General features: G+C 40.7%; 1 protein-coding gene across 1 annotated transcript in view; it reads left to right on the top strand.

The window, feature by feature from the left end:
• Nucleotides 1-23,048, top strand: part of camta1a (calmodulin binding transcription activator 1a) — a 278,699-nt gene that overhangs the window by 239,051 nt on the left and 16,600 nt on the right. The window contains 5 exon segments of the mRNA XM_085146299.1: nt 3,060-3,213; nt 7,849-7,989; nt 8,599-10,916; nt 14,840-14,966; nt 15,413-15,547. Of these exon segments, the coding sequence (XP_085002425.1) occupies nt 3,060-3,213; nt 7,849-7,989; nt 8,599-10,916; nt 14,840-14,966; nt 15,413-15,547 (2,875 nt within the window).

Below are 23,048 nucleotides of genomic sequence, written 5' to 3'. Positions count from 1 at the left end.
GCTGGGAGTGTGGGCGTTGGAGGAAGGAGATTGTGCGTATCCACGTGTATGATTGTGTTCAACTAAGCCTTATGTGTCTTGTGAGTACATGTGTGTCTGTTACACTATGCTAATTAGTTTGTCCTTGCTCAGTCTGTTTTCGTGTGCGCTTGTGTGTTTGCACACACTTATACATGTGCTCTATTTCTGTGCACATTCACTCCCGACTGTGCCCATAGATCCACATACATTTATGTACGCTCGTAATTGAATGAAGCTGTCTACATTCTGCGCTTTCATTCCAAGTAAAGATTGAGGGCATCTCTTGGCTATTGACACAGCTGGTGATGCCATCTGGGGGCATCGCACACCGCCTGTGCCATTTCCATCCAAACAGGGCAGCAGTCATCACCTAGTGTCCATGCCAATGACAGGGGACAAGGAAAGCAGTACGATAACACAAAGCAATGTCTAGATCCAGCTTCTGCTGCTAGTGGTGAGGGAAGGTCATCTGTCTTTCATAGATTGCATTATGTACTGCTGAACCGTGAGTGCCCAAACACATCAGAGATGGTAGTCGTTCGCATGTTGGGACGTTTTCGCAGAAGTAACTGCTTCTGTGTATCTGTGTGTCCCTCCAACCACACCCCTGCCTGATGTAAAAGGAAAATCAGAGGGACGGTGGGAGGCGGTGGAAGGCGGTGGAAGAGATTGTGGTTGGGGATGGAGGGGGGCATAGTCACAGATTAATGATTCACAGTGAGAGGGAGCACAGACCTACAGTAGCAGCACCTTGATTTATTTGCCACTTAGTACTGATGAAGCCTCAAACTGCAGTCACGCACGTGTTGTCACAGCATTTTTCTCGATCAAGGTCTCAGTCGGTTTGTCCATTCTTGCATCTTATTTAGCTGCAATTGCATGCACACATGTAAGTGTGATTTTGTGTGATTTACTTCTGTAAAAGACAAATAAATCTCCTTCTGTTTCTTTCAACCAACAGGAGCACTCCAAGGCCAAACATTCAGAAAAGATTAACAAGCATACCCAGAGACCATGTAATGAGAGCATCTCTTCCTGTGGTTGTACCCATATGTGTGTTTGCACATTTGGCTGTGTATGGGTCAGGTGTATGTGTCAGTATGGGGATATTTTACCTTGTTTGTCTTTGTTGGTTTTAGTGGCAATCAGATGTTGACAGTGAAACAGAAATGATAAAGACTGAAATAAGAGCATTCCTTGTGAGAGCTGGGTAATCAAAGCTTTTCATGATTACAGAAGTGAATGGATGTTATTCACACCTGCACAACATTCCTTTAAATGCTACCTATTATTCATAAGCTGTCAATTTAGAGAATTTGCAGAGGTAACCCAGTAACAATTTGCAGGCGGAAAATTATTGAGTTTTGACTTGGTAAATACTGGCAGAGTTAATTGAGGGCATCATCTCACCATGTGGGAGGACTTGACAAAATGCCATACGTGTGTTACACAAGCACACATTGTAATTAACACACATATGCACGTACAAATACACACATTAATGAGCACACGCACTAGTATACGCATCCAATCACACATTTGGAGATGCAGAGATACAGTCACATAATGAGTGAGATTATTGCAGATTTCTGATCCCAGATTTGTTCTGCTGCCTGGCTATGTTTTGGATTGTGCATTTCCTCTTCTGTTCTTGGGCTTTGTTGTCTGTGTGAGGGATACCATGCAGGGTTTCTAATTCAGCAACATTTACTTCTCACCAACCAGCTGGCTTGTTCCACATAAAAGCCCTCTCATCTGAGACACAGTAGCTACGAGTACTGCATGTGTCACTATCACTCCATTATATCCTTAAGAAACCATGGAACAGATTATCCACTATGCACTGCAAAAAAAATCCTAATCTAACCAAGCCTTGTGATTGTATGTCTAATTGATCTATTTTGAGAATAATATATTATGCAAGAACAGAAAAATGTGTAAGAATGTTCAGAAGATTATGTAAATATGGGTCTTTTTTTTATCTTAACAAATTGTACACTATAAAGGTAATTATAGAAGCTGGTTGCGTTGCATGCACATCACACAGTATGCGGATGTTTGAAGCCCTCTTGTGTCCATCAAGACTGTTATTAGCTGTGCTAACTTGTTTCAAGACTGCCCAGTAATCACACTGGATTTGTTAAGTGAAATTATTACAAATATGTGTGTTTTATCAACATAAACACATTCACACATTTGTTTTTTCAAAGCAGTAACAACTCATTTTAATAATCATTACTAACACTCTACCCTATCGAACCTTATCAACTATCATTATTCATTTTTATTTTTAAGTGCAATTGCATAATCGGGTCTATTTGTTGGCAAAACACAAACTCATTTTGAAATTGTTAACATCTCATCATCTGTGTGAGATTAGTCTGATGAAGCTGATGTTTTAAAAAAAAATGACAGGGACCAGCCTATTTGCTTTGAAAGTCCAAAGACAGGTGCTGACTCACCACTGGTGATTATCGAGGACTTGTTTAGCACTTGTTACAGTTTACTGCATGATGTGTACTATCAGTCCCCAAAGTCTCAATTTTTTCCTGCACTATGCTGAATATCTGTCTCTCTCATGTACAGAAATATATATATATATATATATATATATATATATATATATATTTGTATATATATATATATATATATTTGTATGTATATGTGTGAATGAGAAAACTGAATGAGAAGCTCTTTGTAAAACTGCTGAAGTTGTGGATGTGATTTGTGTATTATTATCTTGTTTGGTAGCTTTGGTTTTGAGAATTTTTCACTAAATATAAGAATTAAATAAAGAGTGTAAGAAAAATTGACAAGCTGGTTTTGAGTTTATTTGACTCAATATAATGCTTGAGCTGAATTATTTTACCACTTATTTCAAAAGTATACTCGCTTTTTTAGAAAGACTGAATATCTCACTTCAACAAATCTTCTGTCCTTGCAGATAAATTGACTTGTTTCTAGTCTTCATCTTTGCAAATCAAGCTTTTATTTCTTGCATTTGTGTAACCATCCTGCTCGCTCTGATTTCCCCACAGAACCCTGATATTGTGCTCGTCCACTATTTGAATGTTCCAGCGATCGAGGATTGTGGGAAACCATGTGGACCTATCCTGTGTTCCATCAATACAGACAAGAAAGAGTGGGCCAAGTGGACCAAGGAGGAACTGATCGGCCAGCTCAAACCCATGTGTGAGTTGAGGAATTTTGAAGCAGGACAGCTTGTTTGACGGAAACATGCACACTTTTAAAATTTAAAATGACTTCTTTACAAACAAGGAAATAGCTTTTAAATCATGTCATGCAGAAAAACAGCCTCATTGGGCAGCTTTTTGTGTCCATTAATCTCAAAATGAACAACAGTACTCCATGTGTGAGAACTTGAGTAATAATGTTTTGGGCTATGCATGCATTAGCTTTTATTCATAGCCTTTAATATGAGCAGAGGCTGTAACAGCAAATTAGGCCTTAATAGTCTCTATGCACACCTGCATGTGCATGCATGGAAAGACTACTGGCAGCTGTTTTTGCCTGATTATTTATGTTCCAGTCTTATTATCTTATAGCTGGTACACTAAGTGCCCTCAGCACCTCAGTCAGAGAACATCTTTGGCTAGTATTTCTGCAATTTTAAATGAGTGCTTGTGCTCTTCCTGGAGCTGTCTCTTACTTAGAGGTCGAAGTTCAGCTCTTCCCCTAGACCTCTGGCACCACTCCGGCCAGACTGAGAGAGTACATCTCCCCTCTGGTCCATGAAGGCAGTCAAAGCAGAGGAGGGCAGCAAGCTGGTTATTGATTCATTTTAGTGCGTGGGAGCAAGAATGTCTGACTCACCAGAAATCCCCCTTCACCCCTTATCTGGCTCTTTCTGTCTCTCTCCCCCCTCAATGGATTGATCCCTGTTGTTAATCAGCTTTACTAATGCTCTGTGAGTTGCATTATGTGTTTTTATGAGTCTCTGGACCTGCTCAAAGATCGAGGCAATGTTTTGGAAAAAAAAAAAGTCAGGGTTCGTCTGCTGATTATAATAGCCAAAAGGGGACCTTGTGGGGGCATTGAAAATCTTTCAGAGAGCTGTTAAGATACCTTTAACAACCAGACTCTAATTTGGGCGTATCTGGCAGGGGCCAGCAGAGCTGTGACTGATATTCCAATGGCCAATTATTGGTGATGTGGCTAGGTAAAGAGGAAGGTGTCAGCAGCTTTACAAGCACACACACACACGTGCTGGCTGCATACTGAATAGGCAGTCCAGGCCATCATCACTGGGGTCTAGGCTGTATTGTTACCCTCATCACAGCATTAGTTTTAGGTCATTTTAACATAAAGCCTTACCTCAGGACAGTCGCTGAGCAACAACAGCCTACTGTATTCATTACATCTGAGGCTTAATGTAAAAATCAAGCACCATTTGCAGTAATGCGTAAAGTCATTAACTTTGGGAGTTGTTGGGACAAAGAGAGTGAGTGTGAGATGCCTTCTAGCTGCCAGGCTACACGAGGGGCTACATAAAGAGCAAAAAAAAATCCCTCTCCTTCTTTCTGTCTCTGCTTTCTGTCTTTCTTCTCCTCTCCATCCTTCTACTCTTTCTCCTGGAGCACAAGACATGTCAACATGAACTCAATGATAGAGCAACATTGCCATCTAGTGGTCATGTGAGATAGCAACCTTAATCTCAACGCAGGGAGCAGAAGCCAAAACTTGTGATGAAGTTGGCCTCTGTGAATCATGCTTTATTTATATCATAAATTAGCTCCCCAAATATAGTCATTTTTATATTTTGTTGTGTTTGTTTCAAGATGTTGGGTTCAAATGTGTGTGTAGTTTTAAGACTCCCCCTTCGTATATAACAGAACGTAGCAGAACTTATGCCTGCCGTTTAGGTTGTATAGTGAAACTATTGGGACAAAATGCATGGGTAACCAGCTGAACAATTTTATTTTCTCACTTTATCAGGAATATACAAAATCTAAATTTAAACTTTAGGGTTTGAGCATCAAATGCAAAGCGCAAAATTTCCACAGTACACATTTCAGTGTTTTCATGTCTGGCTTATGTTTGGAAATTGTTCTTATTTGCTTTCTTAGAAACTGATGATGGTTCCCATTTCACAAGCTGAATTTTGTCAGCACACTCTTAGTTTTAAATCAAATCGTTATTTTTTCCAGATCAATGCCAATTTTTCCAAAATAATTGCCCCCCTTTGTCTTGCTCTTCCCTTTTTGTTGTGCTTTTCACAAAATTTCACTGCACAAACCATTTGACATGTCTAATGATACAAAAAAAACAACAACAAAGGAAAAATGTGGATTTCATGGATCAGTTGAGCTTATTCTGTCTCTCCACAACAAAACACACACACACACACATTCTTGCTCTCAGTCACAAAACCTTTCACATGCACGAATGCTCACACACAGTAGTTCAAATATAAGCCCTGTGAAACATGGCCTTGTCTGACCTCGTCATCCTTAACACCCCGCGGTGTTTGATGAGAAAGAGAAGTAGCAAGAAGATAGGGGGGGCTGAGGGTGGGGGTAAGAGAGGGTGGGGGTAAGAGAGGGGCATCGCTACACAGTCACGCTACAGTTCCATAGACAAGGCAGCCAGCTTGATTCACTCTTTTGGTCTAATGCAATAAACACGCAGCACTCTGCAGCTATGCCCCAAGCCTGCTGACAGATAGCGCATGAGCAGTTTTAACAAACACTCAGACAGACAGAAGGCTTGTCTCCAGGCTAGACAGACAGGGCCAGAGTAGAACAGACCAAGGCAAGACAGGCAGCACTGGCCATCATATAAACTGTTGTACTCTGCTGTCCCATATAATGTCCAGTGGTGCAGAGACAACCGAGTGGGAAATGCCCAGCATCAACTGCTTTTGTCATTAGGGCTGTATGATGCTGCTCATGACAGGATCCAATCATCAGAATGATCATATGAATAGGTCGCCGTTCGGTGCCTGAGCTGTTGCTTCCACTGGGATTAAACCTAGTGGCAGTGCTCCTGTCATGTCTGCTTTAGAATATAACCCTCAGTGAGAAGAGCAGACAGGCAGACACGGTGGTAACTGTACGTCAACAACTCAGAGCCTTCAGGGGTGACACCCGTCTAGATGAACAGGGCTGTGGCAATCTGGCATGAGGGATCGGGGCAGAGGGGAAACAAGATTGTTTGGACAAATAGGCATGGCGCTGCATGGTGGATGTAAGTTGTTGCATTACGCTCTCACTCTTGCTCTGTCACCCTCTCTGAGTTTGATCATCAGCACAGACATTCGTCTGTCCTGAAGCTTCCATGTTGCTTTGCTATGGACGGAAATTCACGACACCATTTTGCCTTGTTATCTTTATTAGCATCATTTCATTAGTACTATTTTGTATATTTACATAATACAACGTCAAGAGGTTAAAGTGGTTTAACCTCCAAACACAATTTGTGCATTAATTGTAGTAACGTTAGATGAAACTTGCCCCTCACATTTGTTATCTGCTTTTTTTCCCTTTTTTTTTTTTAGCTCACCCACAGTAGATTAATGGCTGAATAAATCTGACTTTATTATACATCAAACTGAATCCTATTCATGTTTCTATAACCTGCCACAGTTAGTTTTCTGTGGAGCGTATGATCTTAGCTTAATCACTACAGCTCTGCTGACATCTGCTGGTGACCAGCCTGTAATCTACCAAAGGAATGTAGAGCTTTCAAGTTTGATCCTTATCACAGTCATGCAATCATGTTTCCCAGCTTTTTTCACTTGAATTTAACTAGCTCTGTCTTTAATCTCCATTACCCTCACCCTCCTACGCTGTTTCCATCTCCTTTTATCTCAAGTGCAAACAGACATGCACTAAGCAAATCCTCAGCTTTTTTCATACATGCTCTGAACCTCATTCTCTCTATGTATCTCGCTTGCATATTTAACCAAAGGAGGTACTAGAGTGTAGAGAACTTGAATTAAAGCTGGCTTGATTTTGTTTGATAGTCTAAATATGCCTCACTTCTGAAATATTACCTTTTTCCCCAGTTGAGAGCCTGAGCTCTGCAGCACTCAGTGATGTCTCCTACCACCTTACAGCCACTGAAACCACTATCTGTCTCATCAGAAGTGGTGGCTGCTTGACAAGTGGAGCGATGAAAAGTATTAGGAGGTGCTAGTGAGGTGTGACTGAGGCAAGCGAGTGGAGCCTTACAGGAGAAAACCTCCTTTTTTCCCTTGGTGCAGCAGCCGATCCGGCAGCAGCAGATTGGTGATGTTCTTTCCCAGAAGCTTTTCCCGTCAGAACAGAGTCATAGGTCAGGGTAAGGGTGGCGAGTAGAAAGATTGAGCTTGCTGTCACCTTCATCAGCACTCACAGAGGAGATGCCATGGAGTAGCAGCAGGCACTGACATATAGGAGAAAAAGAAGCACAACAAAAACAAGCAGTCCAATACAAAAGGCTTGACATTATGTTGAAGTGATACGAGGGGAAAGCAACCGATCAATGATGTACTAAGAAAGGAAACAGGGGGTTTAGGGTAAGGGGGAAATTTAGAGCTGTTTCAGTCTAATGGGGAAGAAATGATAGAGACTGAACAAATAATCAAAGGTACTGCCATTTAGATTTTTTATTGAAACTAGTCTGTCTGAGTCGGTGGATTGTTTTATCTTTAGGGAAAACCAGAAATACTAACTGTTTTTATGTGGAAACTTTTTTTGGGAGAGGCGACCAGCATGAGGTGTTCTAGTAGGTAGACAGGGAGGGCAGTGGGTGGGGCGGGGGGTTGGCGTGGCTGGTGGTCTGTTGGGCTGGCTGACATCTCTGTCTCCTCCTCTCTCCCGGCAGTTCATGGCATCAAGTGGACTTGCAGCAATGGGAACAGCAGCTCTGGCTTCTCAGTGGAGCAGCTAGTGCAACAGATTCTGGACAGCCACCAAACTAAGCCACCTCCCCGGACTCACAACTGCCTCTGCACGGGCACCCTGGGTAAGGGCTAGTGGGTGGGGAGGAGTTTATTCTATAAAAGAGAGAACTCAAAAATTCAGCGAGAGGACATAAAGATAATGTTTAGTATGTTGTAAATCAGAGAAGGTTGTTCTTTTATGGGTTGGTGATTTAATAGTGAAATCAAATGTAGGGCCCTATTATTTTTTAAAGTTCCTAATATCTGTGTCAGGGGCATATCTGAAATATCCTTGCGCTTTTCAAATTTTATGCTAATCTCAATAGCATATTTTCAGCTGTGTTATTTCACTGACTTTTTTAATCAGAAAAAGAATGTAGAGAGTGAAGGTTTTCTAATTTAGAGAACAAATTACTCTAAGTAACCCCCACTTCCATTGTTATTTTTAAGATAACAAGGCGTGCAGAGCGTCCCATACACTTACATCGCCTTATGCCTATGAGAGGAGAAGATTATGTTGCACAAAATTATAAATACAAAGACAAACTAATAATCCATCTTTGCCTCAGTTCATTGAATAGTAGATTTGCCTAATTTTTAAGCACTTGGAAATCAATAGAATAAATTTGCCTGTTTTACTCCCTCACACAGCTAAATCCCAAACCTCTTTTGCTCTGTTTGCCCTTGTATAGGTGCAGGAAGCAGTGTGCACCACAAATGCAACAGTGCCAAACACCGCATTATCTCCCCAAAAGTGGACCCCCGCTCAGGGGGATACAGTAGTGCCCACTCAGAGGTACAGAACAACGATGTGTCTGAGGGGAAAACAGAGCACAGTGCCCATGGTGGAGGAAAAAGCTCTGGGGGAGGGACTGGAGGGGGTAGCACCAGGGAGAAACGCAATGGAAAAGTCCACAAGCCTGTCCTGCTACACCAGAACAGCACAGAGGTGTCATCTACAAACCAGGTTGAGGTTCCGGACACCACCCAGAACTCACCTGTCTCCATCAGCAGCGGCCTCAACAGCGATCCGGACATGGCTGATAGCCCTGTGGTGACAGGGATGAGTCATGTGGCCTCTGTCATGTCTGGCCTGTCTCAGAGTGTCTTTATGTCTGAGGTCCCTGGAGACCCTGTCTACAGCATGTCTCCTACTGGGGGTCCAAATACTCACCTCATGGGTGCAGATGCCACTTCACAGGGCCTGGTGCTGTCTGTGACCTCCGATCGTCACAAATTTGCTTTCCCCAGTGGAGGTGTAGGAGAACCTGGGACTACCACTGCAGGAGACAGTCTTTCCATGTTGTCTACAGCTGGGGTGTCTGAGGAACTGGTGCTCTCCAGCAGTCTGGACTCGGGAACCATCAAGATCCCAGAAACTAATATGAACTTTGATCCCGACTGCTTCCTGAACAACCCTAAACAAGGCCAGACCTATGGAGGCAGCGCAATGAAGACAGAGGGAAACTCCTCCTCCACCTCGTCTTCCTCTGGCGGCAGTGCTAGCACCAATGGCAGTCTACAACGCTCCCCCACCATGCCAGATAATACCTACACTTTCAACTCAGCTCTCATAAAGAACATCAAAACAGAAGATACATCATTTGAGCAGCAGCTGGCCAAGGAGAGTGGCTACCAGGTGGGGGCAGTAGTGAATTGTGGGAGTGGCGTATCTGTGTCATCTGGTGCTGGTTCAGGTCAGGGAAGCCTCGGTCTGACAGCCACGGGCTCCCTGCTTCCATCTGGAGGTGGTTTGAGTCCCAGCACTACCTTGGAGCAAATGGATTTCAGTGCCATCGATGCCAAGCAAGACTATACGTCCAGCACTACCACAGTGAGCTATGGTCAAGCCATGTCCAGTCCTCACATGCAACATCAGAATCGTTCACCCAGCTTCTTCCTCCAGGATGCATCTCAGACCAGCCAGACTCAGCAGGGGAGGCCCAGCATGGGCCAGAAAACACATTTGATGGAGCACAACTCCCATGACTCTGGAGCTTATATGGGGTTACAAGTTGTAAAAACAGACTCACCTGGCAGTAATGGCCACCTTCATCACCACCATCAGACCCATCAGACCCAGCACAGAACCAACTGCAATGGAGGCTCACCCACAGAAGGGCCTGGCCAGGCTGGCTCTCTCCAGCTGCTACAATACCAGGCGGCCTTTCCTGGGCTGAGCACTGAGCACGAGGAGGTGGTTGGTCTAGAGCAACCTGGGAATGTGAATTCAGCTCAGACTGGAGCCACTGAGAATGGAGCTGAAAATCTGCTTAAAGCAGGTGATCACATCCAGGGATGTGGGGCAGGAAATGGAGAGAGAGGAGGAACAGAACGTTACCTGCAGCAGGCTTCAGATGGCGGCGAAGGAGGGACAGGAGGTGCGGGTGAAGGGGTAGCAATTCATAATGGAAACAACACCAGTGATAGCAACAACCACCCCCAACAGCAACAGCAGCTGCAGCCTCTTCTCCAAGGCGCGGGCATGGTGCAGGGACTCTACAATGCTGTAGGAACCCACCAGGGTCTGGGTGGAGCAGCCAGTAACGGAGGAGCTGGAGGGACAGGCATGGAGATAAGTCTGGATCACTTTGACATCTCTTTTGGAAACCAGTTTTCTGACCTCATTAATGACTTCATCTCTGTGGATGGTAGTGGAACAGCCATGTCAGCTGGAGGGACCTTATATGCTCACCAGCTTGTCACATCTCACAACTCAGATAACCAGACCACAGCTGGTGGGCCCCCACAGCAGGGCCAGGAAGATGGAGGAGCCAGGGGCTCTGGTTACAGCCCCTCAGAGCTCTGCCTCCAACCCTGCTGCAGTCCCCAGTCTTTAAGTGGAGGGGCCAGTGCAGGAGGAGGCACAGGAGAGACCGGCTCATTGTCCTACATGAATGTAGCAGAGGTGGTTTCTGCAGCTGTAGCCCAGGGTGCTCTGGGGATGCTTCAGGCTACAGGCCGTCTTTTCATGGTCACTGACTACTCGCCTGAGTGGTCCTACCCTGAGGTGAGTTTTTTTCTTTTTGGTCATTTATATACCAGCCTAATTGTTGAAAGAGATTAGAAGGACTCACAATAGTCATATTTGTAATGGTCACTTCTGCACAAGAACAGTCTAACATTTTTTAGAGTAGCCCACTCATCTAAAGTGCTGTCTGAGGTGTTGTTTTTTTATACAAAAAAAATAGAAAATTAAAAAATACAATGTTATGTATGTAAATTAATAATTGACTGAGGATTGATTATTAGAAAAAAACTGATTTTAATTTATTGAATCTGAGTAACAAGCTATTTGGTGATTTGACTCCTATAAAGGAACATGGCAAAGCTGATATGGTAGAAGGTAGAACAGTATGGAGTCCATAGGCTGGTGATGGTGAAAATAAAGCAGACATAGACTTGAAAGAAGCTCTCTGAATGACCAGAATGAGGTGGAGATATGGAGCAAATGGGACATGAATGACAATCTGGAAACAAAAATGCAGAACAGCACTGAGATTTAAAACACAGGCAACAGAAGCTGATTGGCTCACATAAGGCAGGTAAAACATTTTGAGTTTTGAATGTTTGGCAAAGAAACCAAAAGAATAGAACAGCATCCCAAATGCACAGGAATTCAGACAGGACAGTGAACAGAGACCCTTCTTATTTAACTTAAGCAGACGCTTCATATAAGAATAGGCTATCCTTATAAATACCCATTAGACTGACAAATTTATTGCTTAAATTGTATATTTTTGGGGCCCTGTTCATCATGTTCACTTCAAACTAAATTATCTGAATTATCCACAGCAAGATCTGGCCAGCGCAACAACTAATGTGAAATCATAGCAAACCAAAGGTTTTATGTCAGAAAGTTGAATACCTGTAAAGCAACACACGTGATAACACGACAAATATAACAACAGTAACAATAGTAAAAAATGAAGTTGTCAAATTTTAAGTAAACACTCAGAATCACATGCATTATATTAGAAAAGACTTTGCTGTCTTTGCTGATGCGGACCCATAGAAAACAAAAGTCCTATTATCTATTTGTTATTGCTCCAACATACCCAAAAAAAACAACAGCAAAACATACTCTGACCTTTTCTGTGACCCATAATAAAAAACAATATTATATAGTACAAGCTAAGCTCTGTGTGACTGAAACTAAACTGAATTTTCTATGCAGAATTAATAAAGGAGTTAATATAACTAAAGAACAATCCTGGAAAATATGACAACCAGTTTCATCATATTAAATTTATGTAATACTTTGTTTTATTTATACATTTTATAAATAAATTGCACATAACAGCTTTCACTTGCATCTTTAATGTATCCCCTATTTGTATCCCAATAGTAAATTTTACCACAAGAAAATGAAAATGAAATATGAAAATCAGAAAATGTACATTAAAGTTTTTCTGATCCGCAAACAAGGAATGATAGATATCTCTATAAATACATAGATCTATTGCTGTTTCAGACATGACTGTAAATGGCTAAATTTAAATAATTACTTGATACTGATGTGGTCAAAAGTTTAGATACATTAATTATGAGCATGAATGCCATGGTAATTTTAAGCTTTTAATTATTTCTCTGAACAAGAATTGGTTGATTTGGTGCAGTTTTAAAACACAAAGTGTCAAAAATATGCATATAGCTTCAAAGGTATACATACATACCCACTAATATTTAATTAAATGTCCCTTAATTAGTAGTACTTACCCCAGATGCTTTTGGTTGCCATGAACAAGCATAATTCTGGCTGGATATTTAACCACTTTTCTTGGAGGAATTTGTAGAGTTCATTTGAATTAGTTGGTTTCCTTGCACAGACCCAGGTTTTAAGCATACTTAATTGCCTATTTCTAAACAATTGCAGATTTCAGTTTAAACAATTGTATGTATGCACAAGTTAGAATTTGTTAGGATGTTCAAGAATAACCCAGGAACCAACAAGGTTCATGTGTCAGTGTGACTGTCCAGAGTGAAGCAAGTTTATCATGACTTATTTAGAGATTAGAGATGATTTAGAGGGTGCAATCACAATGCATCCTACAGTGACAAGAGGTGTGGTAGAGGAGTAGAACTGAGGCTTTCATACATAAGAACGCTATACAGAATGTTACGTATGGTGTAAGGAGTCTGGGGCTGTTTTGCTATGGTACATTAAAATAATCAAGAAGGAAGACAACTTCCAAATTCTTCAACTTCACCTCAACTAAACAGCTACATGATTGAAACAGGACAATGATCCCAAACACACATCTGACAGAACTGGTTTTGGAATGAATAAAGCAAGCTAACATTCAGCTTCTGACACAGTTTTCTCACAGCCCTGACCTCAGAAAATTTGTGCATTATGCTTAAAAGCTAGGTCTGTGCTTTTAGGGAAATCAGCCAATTTAACCTCCTAGGATCTGGCGTCACATCACATTTCGGGACGTCTAGACCAAAATACTTAATTTTTCTCTACAAGGGCCTGATATCCACTTATGAGGACATTATACCGCCACTGTCCTATCAAAATTTGAAACAAATGTCCTCATATGTGGATCTCATTTTTCTCAAAAACAAAAATTAGCTAAGAAAAAAAAATCAGGTAATTCTTCGTTTTTACATTCTTTAGGTCCCAATGAAAAAATTAAAAAATTAAAAATGCATGCCATGAAAGAGTTCGGGTCTTAAATGAACTCTACCAGTTCTGCCAGGAAGAGTGGTCAAATATGCAGCCATAGTCTTGCCAGAAGCTTTTTGATGATTACGAAAAGTGTCTGGTTGGGATGCAACTTGCCAAGAGACATTTCACCAAATACTAGTGTAGTTTTATGTATATATTTAAACCTGCATGTATACCACTGACCCTGTGTCGATTAGAGAAAATCCAAAATAAAGTCAAACCTATGCACACAATTCTTGATTTTATTTTCAACTTACCGTGATGCCCGTGATGAGCGAATGTAAACTTTGACCACAACTGTGTTTTTCTGTTATAAAACTGACATAATTAGAATTAAGATGTAATGTCAACTTTTTGTTTGTTTGTTTGTTTTTTACTAAAGAAGGAAATATCAAGGTTTATAGAGCCACATCACATCTCTAAAATCAAGGGAAGTGAATGAAGAAAGGATTGGATGATTGCAAAAAGTAATGTAATAACTGATAATAATCGATTGATTAAATATGTTTTAATGTTTTTTTATTGAGTAGGCAATATGGTAATAGGAAAGAGCTTTCCATTATCACCTAGTAATTACAGTCACCCAAGACAGAGTGGTATGATTAGCATTAGTGTTGAGGACTAAGCATTTGTACTGCTTAAATTCCAAATATATATCAGAAAGTACTGAAAACTAGTAAGTAAAAGTAAGTTTATACCCATAATTGCATAATCACATGATTATGGGTATACACATACCTATACCCACTTAATTTCATGCAGCTTTCTTGGAATTAGCCTCTAACATTGTCTTCTAAAATAGTTTTTTAAAGTAAGTTAAAAAAAAAATTAAATATAGATTAAACAAAAATAGCTGCATCCATCTTCATGAATTGCCCAAAGATATGCACACTAATATTTGCTTTTCTTATTTGCTCAAAACATGAGGTCATGATTATCCAATGACTCTGTGCTGTTAATCTTTAGTTATTTCTGTCAGCAGCAATGGTCTACTTCAGCCTCTGGAGGGCAGCAAAATACTTAAACTCAGTGTGGGGTTTTTAATATGTATTTTTAAGAAAATTGGTGTGGGAGGGCGAAATGCCAGCAATCCACATGGTGGCAGCAGAGATTAGTGTTAGGATTGTGTTTGCTTTACCTTGGTGTCATTCTCATCTTTCCACTCTAGGTGGCAGAAGAACAATATATATGATATTCAGCAATCAGGAATGCCGACTTTGAATGTGTTATGAGTTTATCCATTTGTCTTGTTTTTTCAGGGTGGAGTTAAGGTGCTCATCACTGGGCCATGGCAAGAGGCCACCTCAAATTACAGCTGTTTGTTTGACCAGATCTCAGTTCCAGCTTCTCTTATCCAGCCAGGGGTGCTGCGTTGTTACTGCCCAGGTAAGACAGGAGAAAGCTTACATATATACATATAATACACACACATGCACATATATATATATATTTCTTTGGTAAAGGGGCAGTATCATCATATGATTCATAAACCAAAAACAAACAAAACAAATGGTCTGTGTTTTTTTTTTACTTTTTGGCTAATTTCTGAATAAAATATCACTTTTTCATTTTACTGAGATTCATTTTACAATTTTGTAGTGAACTCAACAATGCTAAGTGAGCCACTGTTTACCTCTGCTGTTTTCTGTTTCATTTTGATATTTACTGTATGACAACAGTTGCATTGTAACATGATCCCTAAGTGTTATTTTCGTTTACACTGAGAGAAGAAACCCATGGAAAGTTGAACTCATAAGCAAATCTGTCACATAACCGTGACACCTCTGTGTATTTTGTATGCCCGGATGTCTCATTCCTTTCACCCTCTCCAGCTCATGATACAGGTCTGGTGACGCTACAAGTGGCTGTCAGTAACCAGATCATCTCCAATTCAGTGGTGTTTGAGTATAAGGCCCGCGCACTTCCTTCACTGCCATCATCTCAGCACGACTGGCTTTCTCTGGATGGTACGTTTCCTCTTGTATTGTCTTTGGCTCGTTTATGATGACTGCATCTGTTGCTTTTCACATTTTGCTTTCTGTTTTCTTCACTCTATCATTTTGTTACATAATCCCTCCCCATTTTTACTTATTCTATTTGAGCACCGTCCACTATGACTTTAATAATTTTGTCAGTTTTGATTAATGGTTCATCAAGCAGCTCAAATCATTTCTTTTTCTTGGCTTTTAACAACTTCTTCACTACCTACACATTTATTTTCTTTAACTCACTGGAGCCAAACAACTGTGCAGGAAATTCATTGTGATTTCATACAAATTGAATCCAAATACTCATAACTGTTATATATGGTATTTTCACAGAGCTATTGGCATTTTAAGTGACACATTTTTGGTTGTTCTTAAACGTTTTATTTTTACATGTATCATGCTGGATCAATATTCCCCTTGGAATCAAATCAGGGTATGATTAACACCATTTTTTAAGAGCTTGTACTTGAGAACAGCATGCAGGTTATTTGATCTTTGAAGGTAAATGTCACCAAAAATCTCCGTATTGGCTGCTTTTAATCATTATTTCAGCTATTGCATAATCTTTAGAATCTTACTGTTCCTGGTTTTGAAGAGGGTAACTTTACTGGCAATAAAGTTGTATGGTAATTTGATATTTTAGTAGCTCAGCTACAGTTCCTGAGTGATTAGGGATTATTTTATTGTTTGTTTGTTTGCCTTTGCTATACAAATTTAACTAAAATGAATTATAAGTCTGTACTGTTGTAATTGGCATAATGTTTATGTATTCATTGATATATAAAGTTTTTTTAATAGCCTTTTTAATGGTGCTTTCATACTGCTCAGTACCATTTTGATTTTACTGTGTCTGTCATGCTAAGAAAACTGGAGTTCAACATTTCCACTTTGACTTTGTAGTCTGCCTATCTGATATGCAAATTAAACACCACAACAGATGTGTCAGGGCACATTTTATTTTAAGGTCAGCTGGGTGACAAAATACTGTCTACATTGTCTCATCTTGTCTATATTAAATTTGGCCACTAATGAGGCTATTTGTTTAAACCTTAACAGCAATGTACTTAAAGTCCAGATGCCTTATTTTCAAGCTCCTTAGACTACATGACCTGGATGACTGATAACCTACATAGACTTAAAAGCAATGTGAATTCAGTAATAAATTTGGGCTTGTTTTTATAAGCGTTTGCAAAAGATGGTCAATTGTGAATGCTATGTGTGGGCTCCTTGCAGAAAACAGGGCTTTTGAGCACCATGTAACTAAAACTGCTGCAGGGATGACAGATTTTCATTCTGTTTAAAGTCCAGTCCAGTCTGTGAGTCAGAAGACCTGCTGTACAGTAAGAGTATTTACCAGATTGTAATGAGTATGTGAGTCATTTATGTTTGTTTGTGCATGTGTCTGCTGGGAGAAGTATTGCTGCAGTGGTTGAGCATTGACAGGATAAAGTAGGGCATGGTGAAGCACAGGCTCACAGGACAGCTGCAATGCAGACGGCCCTTGAGGGAGTGGGAGTGAACTGGCAGCTCCCATACATGGCAGAACCAGTGAATCCCTCCGCCATTCATACCCTACTGCCTCACTGGCCCATTCACAGAACCAGTTAAGGAGGAGCTGACTGTCTAAGAGAAAACACAGCCCACCCTATTACCTTACTTAAATTAACCCCTTTCTTGTCTTTATTTAGTGGTTGTCTGTAGTCGATTTTTAAAGAGGACAAAGAAATGAGCACTGGGTGCACTGGAATTTTCAGTTTTTGGTTGGATGTCATCTTTTTAGCTTTCATGCATGATGCAATGATCGATCATTCCTTTTAGAAATTAGTAGAGCGATCAAGCTCATGCAGAACAAAGCATTTGTGTCATGCACCATGTACAGTACACCTTAGTGGTCGTTGTTCCATGTCTCCAAATCATATATGACCGTTTCTGTGCGTACCTCACTGTGGCAGGGAGCGGGGAGAGAAAAGGAAAGGATTGTTTGTGCCATTCGCTGTTGGTCACTCCAAGAAAATGTTGTGCTATGAATTAGTGTTCAAGACTGAGCCGATGCTTTTGGCGAAAGCCTGTGTGACAAAGAGCTGCGGGGTCTGTGTGGACAGCGACTTTGACGCAAAGCGCACTTTAACATCCACGAGGGTTAACGTGAAGATTTTTAAGAAATGTTTTACATTTGTCTAACATCGTTCTCCTCTACAATCAGATAAAAAAAAAACCATCACACTTTTAGCAACTTGTTTCAGAAGTAGGGCAGCGTTTAATTATGTGCGCTCATCACTTGTCCGGTGTCGTCAAGCGCAACAGAGTAAACAAGAAGCGCTGCGCATATACGCGAAACAGTAATAACTAGACACGCTTTATTACCCACTTTCCAAATGTTAATGTAGCAAGATTTATTTTTCATTGTGCAGCTTGGGGGTGAGTCGCCTGATTAACTAGAACTGCTATAGGCTGCTGCCATTAGCTTACGTGCCATACGTGCAGCATTTTGTCTGAATACGCAGCGGTGTGCTGTACAGCGTTCTGAGTTTGTTCTCCCGTGGAAGACTAACTGTGCTATGATGTGCTAATGGCACAGCTGCCTGCCTGCCTTGATTTGTCATAATGCAGAGTGGGGGAAGGGGCGCGCTTTTCTCTGCAGCACTGCAGGTACGGAGCCATGGGCAGGACAGAAAAGCTGTCGGAGATGCAGAACTCTCGTCGTCGCCCCACTAAAGTCCCTGAGCTCAGACCCCACGGAAGAGGTTCGCTAGGCACAGACAAAATTACAGTCCCGCATAGCAGCACCTAGTGACTGTTAGGATTTAAGGGAGCGTATTGACAGTACTGACTCTGAGCCCGACTACACCGGCAAGACAAACGGCAGATCGTGTACACACAATGCAGGAACGGAGAAGTGGGCGTGTTTGGGTAAACATGGTAAACTGTAGTTTGAGTCGGCAGTTAGGGCTGGGAGAAGGCGAAACCCGACCGGATTTGGAGTATTGCGCGGACTCGTCTATATCTGCTTAAATATTATTATTATTATTATTATTATTATTATTATTATTATTATTATTATTATTATTATTATTATTATTGGGAAATATAATAATAACAGTAATAATAATAATAATAAGAGGAGCAAGATTTTATGCGCAGGATCGCGGCGCGCGCAAGAGGCGACAAGCGGGAATTAGGGCGTCTGTTTACCGGCGGCACGTGCGCACAACGTTTCCTCGCTGTGGTATTTGTCATTTTACTGCAGGCTGGGATAGCAGAGGCTACTAGAAACACTAGGAAAGTGTGCATGTGTTTGAGGTGAAACAAGTGTAGAGGAGGAGGGGGCTATTAGAGGAAGAAGAGTAGTGAGTGGTCTCTCTCTCTCTCTCCCCTCTCTCTCCCCACGTCGCTCTCTTCCCTCACTTTGTTCTATTGTTGACGAGTGCACTGTTGAGATTGAGATTCAGTCTACACCAAGGATTTATGAATATTTTTTTATTTTTTTATTCCTCCGTGTTACACCATGCAGTAGCCTGACTGCCAGACTGTCGGGGCAAAACTGCAGTTTGAGTGAAATGCAGCTTTGGTTGGAATTCTTTGGGTCAGGATGCCAGTGAATGATACCTGCATTTCCTAAAAAGACAAAGAGGCTGTATTTTTTGGCTTTGAGGTGGACTTTACCAATGGAAAATAAAATAGAAGGTTAGAAGTGTTAAGCTCAACCTTTGGCTGTAGTGCTGTGCTGTGTTGTGGTTGTGATGTGTTTGGGCTGCTTTTTTATATTCTGTACGTTTCTTGTGTTTGCCCGAAGAAGTTCCACGTTTCTTTGAACACCCCGCATGCAGAGTTATTGTTTGTCACTGTGGTCATCGGTGTGTGTGCTGTAACAGAGTTTTACAGAAACTGCCTCTTTTGGCCACATGCTTCCAGGTGTTTCATGCAATTGTGCAGGGCACTGGAGAGTTGACGCTAATAGTAGCCAACTCCTGACTCACGACTTGTGCTTGGACGTGTTAGACAACTCCAGACACCTTCAGAGACAGTAACAGCATTTGCTTTTGCTCACATTTTGAGGAACAAGGGAAGTTAAGTAGTAGCAGTGACTGTTTTCCAAGCCCTGATGCTTTAAGCATACATGGGCTTTCAGTTTGCACTCTTTCCTGACAGTTTTAGTCAGTTATGTCTGAACTGTGGGATCATTGTGTTTTAAACTGGTGCAAGCACTGTTTCGTGAGTTAGGCTGTTAAACACGGTGTAGTTGCTTTAGTCTAGCACATTAATGGGGTTGTTGCATGTGTGAGTTCTGCTGAGGTTACCGGGGCCAGTGTGTAGCTGGTGAAAATCATTATTCTGTTGTTTCAATTGCATTCAAAGACAATATCAACGGCATGGACACATGAACGTACCTTACTACAGCAGCCTAGTCTATCATTCAGCACCACAGTTTAGGTGGACAGCGACTTCATTTAGTCTTCCAACTTTGCTGTAGCTTAGAGCTCTCCAGACTATTTAAACTGAGAGAATTCCAGGCATGGGGTACATTTATCGACCTGTTGCTCCTCTGTGAAGTTCCTGTTTTCAATGCATAGCACATTATGCAGTGCCCAAACTTTATCCAATGTTAAAAAGCAGTGACAGATACAAGAAAAAAGTTGCAAAGTCTTAGGATGAGTCACCAAAGTGCTTTTTCATGTTTTACACAAGACCTTATGCATATGCATATAGTGTTAATATACTCCAGAAATTTTAATTCCCACTACAATTTTTTTCTTCATAACAAAACAATGTTATGTTGTTTACAGTTTTAGAAAACTCATATTCACTGTTGCTTTAACACAAACACTGATTTTCTTGAATAAATGTGTTCCGAAAATCATGCTGAATAACTGCTTTTTTTTAGTAGGGAAACTAATGCATTTTTGAGGGCGCTCTAGTTTTTGGTGGTTTCTGGTTGGCAGCAGTAAGGACAGACTGAATCTTAGTATAAACGCACTAATCCATGTGTTAAGTATACCAGTGTTAGTGGGGAAGCTGAAGCTATGAGGCTGTAGCAGGAGTGGTAATTTAATTATTAGTTACTTTGTCAGTAGTTTGGTTCCTTTTATCATCAATCTGTCTTATTATTATAAAGTGTGGAACTATGAGTAAATATAAGCAGTGATATTAAAGTAGCAAATGTTGTTTAATTCCTAATATATTGCCCTGTAAACAGCAAAATTGGAGCAATTTTAATGCTAAATTTAATGCTTACTGCAGCCCTTGTACAGCAGGTGTACCTGTAGTATTAACGAAAAGAAGAATAGCATTAGCAGTTCTAGTAACAGGAGTGGTGTGGGAATGCTTACACCTGGAGGTGAGAGATCAGCAAGGACAAGCCATTTTAAACAGATAAGAATGTTTAACTAGAAACAGTCATTTTACCAGAGAACATAATTCCTGGGTGTTCATGTGCTTCAGTTCAAGTTGCACAAATAACTGGGAATGACCTCAATTAAGACACTTTCACTGTCATTGACTGTTATTGACTTTTCTGTAACAATATAATTGCTGGAATGCTTTTTCTTAAAGCACTGACACTAAATTTAGTTAGTCTGTGCCTGAGATATAGTGGGGAGATGATAAAACAGTAACGCCTATCTAGTCTGATGCAATCCAGAATAACAGTTATGCAATGAGGTCTACCTCTGTGAAGCTTTCCATGTGTAGTTTCTTGTGATTGCCATCGTGTTCAGTAAAGTCTAGTTGTGTTTTGAATCTGTACATTGTATTTTCCTGTAGGCTGCTTTATGTTATTAATGGATGAAACATTAGCAGTGATCTGTTAATTATTTATTTGTGTTTTTATCTAATTGTGTTTTAAATTTCACGTTAAAATTGATTGGTTTGGCTCTCTGTCAGCTTTATTTATAAATCATTAAGGATCACATGAATTTAAGTGTGCTCACTCTGCTGTCTGTCAACAGTTGTAACAGCTGACAGAAGACTTAACTATGACTTCAACTACAGTGTTGGATAAGGATTCAGGGAAAGTACAGAACAGGCTGAGAGTCTCTGTTGAGTGCATTCAGCCAAACTCTGTTGTCTTACTATTAATGGAAAGCTTTGGAGAAGTCCTGTCCCTTGGGCTTTGGTGTTTCATAGCAGATTGATTTATCTTTGAAATTATTTCCCCCACTCATCTCTCATTTGCGTTTCTGCCTGCAGCGGATGTGTCAAGCAGTATGTAGTTGTTTATGCAAATAGGAACCTAATGAAATGTACTTGTTAGTGTATCAACTGAACATGTTGAAAAAAAAAATCAAACTATCCTGCTTTCCAAGACATAAAACCAATACTCTATCACTCTATTAGTGGGATAGCAGGTGACAGTAAATTTCAAGGGGTGTGCACTCTTGGCATTTTACCTCCATTGTGGCACAAAGTATCTATTCTTTGTCCAGGCTGTACTCGTATTGACCTGTCTATATATCTGGATGAATGCCAGAATCTTGGGAGCTGTGTTGAAGCACTGTGACCTGAAAAATTGTTTTTTGTTTTAAGACACAGAATTGCCAGGGGATAATAATTGAAAATAATGCGTGACAAAATAAAGTGTGACATTAGAGCTTATTGGCTTGTCTGTGAAGAAATTCAACAGTTTTCTGCAACTGATGTATCCAAGAGGAACATTTGTTTACTTAAAGGAAATTCAAAAGTATATCTTACCCATCCTAGAGGTTTCAGTCAGTTGATTCAGCTTTTCATAGCAGTAAACACTTACATATTAAGTACATTTAAACGTTAGATCACTCTGAAAGCTCATTTGTTGTTTTTGTACATTAGCCTTGTGACTGATTCATGAATTGGCCAGGGTATGCTCTGTCTCTCACTCTGCCCCATGGCCTTTTACAGGCTGAGGATTATAGCAGATGGATGGATTCTCAAATCCTAGTGCTAAAGTAACATAATCTTAAAAGCAAGCTTGTTTCTGTTGCTTTAAGTCTTATGCTTTGCACATTTAAACTGTATGTTATCACTCTTCTAACAGCAGTTTAAAGCAAGGCAAAAATATAGAACAAATCCGAAACCGGTCATTACACTAAGTCAAAGTAGAGTCTGTCTTTGATCAATGCATACCCATGTGTTCCAGCTGTGAGGGCTTTGCCAGATGGCCTGCCTCCCTTGCTTTGCATGGGCACAAATACTAGCTCCTGTCAATCAGTTTACACAGAAACCTTGGGGGAGGCTAGCCTCTGGTCTTTCCACTGGGTTACATGTGAGAATCTGACTGGCTGCAGAAGGATAATGAGGTCCAGCATTTAAACTGAGCGGCACAAACAGAACCCCGAGTTAAAAAGTGAAAATTAAAGATCTCCTCCTGCAGTTTGTCCAAAGCTCACTAAATGAATAACCCTGTAAACCCTGTAGTATTATCTCAATAGGCACATTTTTCTTGAACTGTGTATTTTCGGTTCTAAGGGTGAAATAAAGGTTGTTTTAGTGTGAGCACAAACATTAC

This window comes from Neolamprologus multifasciatus, chromosome 20 (assembly GCF_963576455.1).
Source record: "Neolamprologus multifasciatus chromosome 20, fNeoMul1.2, whole genome shotgun sequence".
Lineage (NCBI taxonomy): Eukaryota > Metazoa > Chordata > Actinopteri > Cichliformes > Cichlidae > Neolamprologus > Neolamprologus multifasciatus.
The sequence above is the reverse complement of the archived record's forward strand: the minus strand, read 5'-3'. Positions and strand labels throughout refer to the sequence as shown.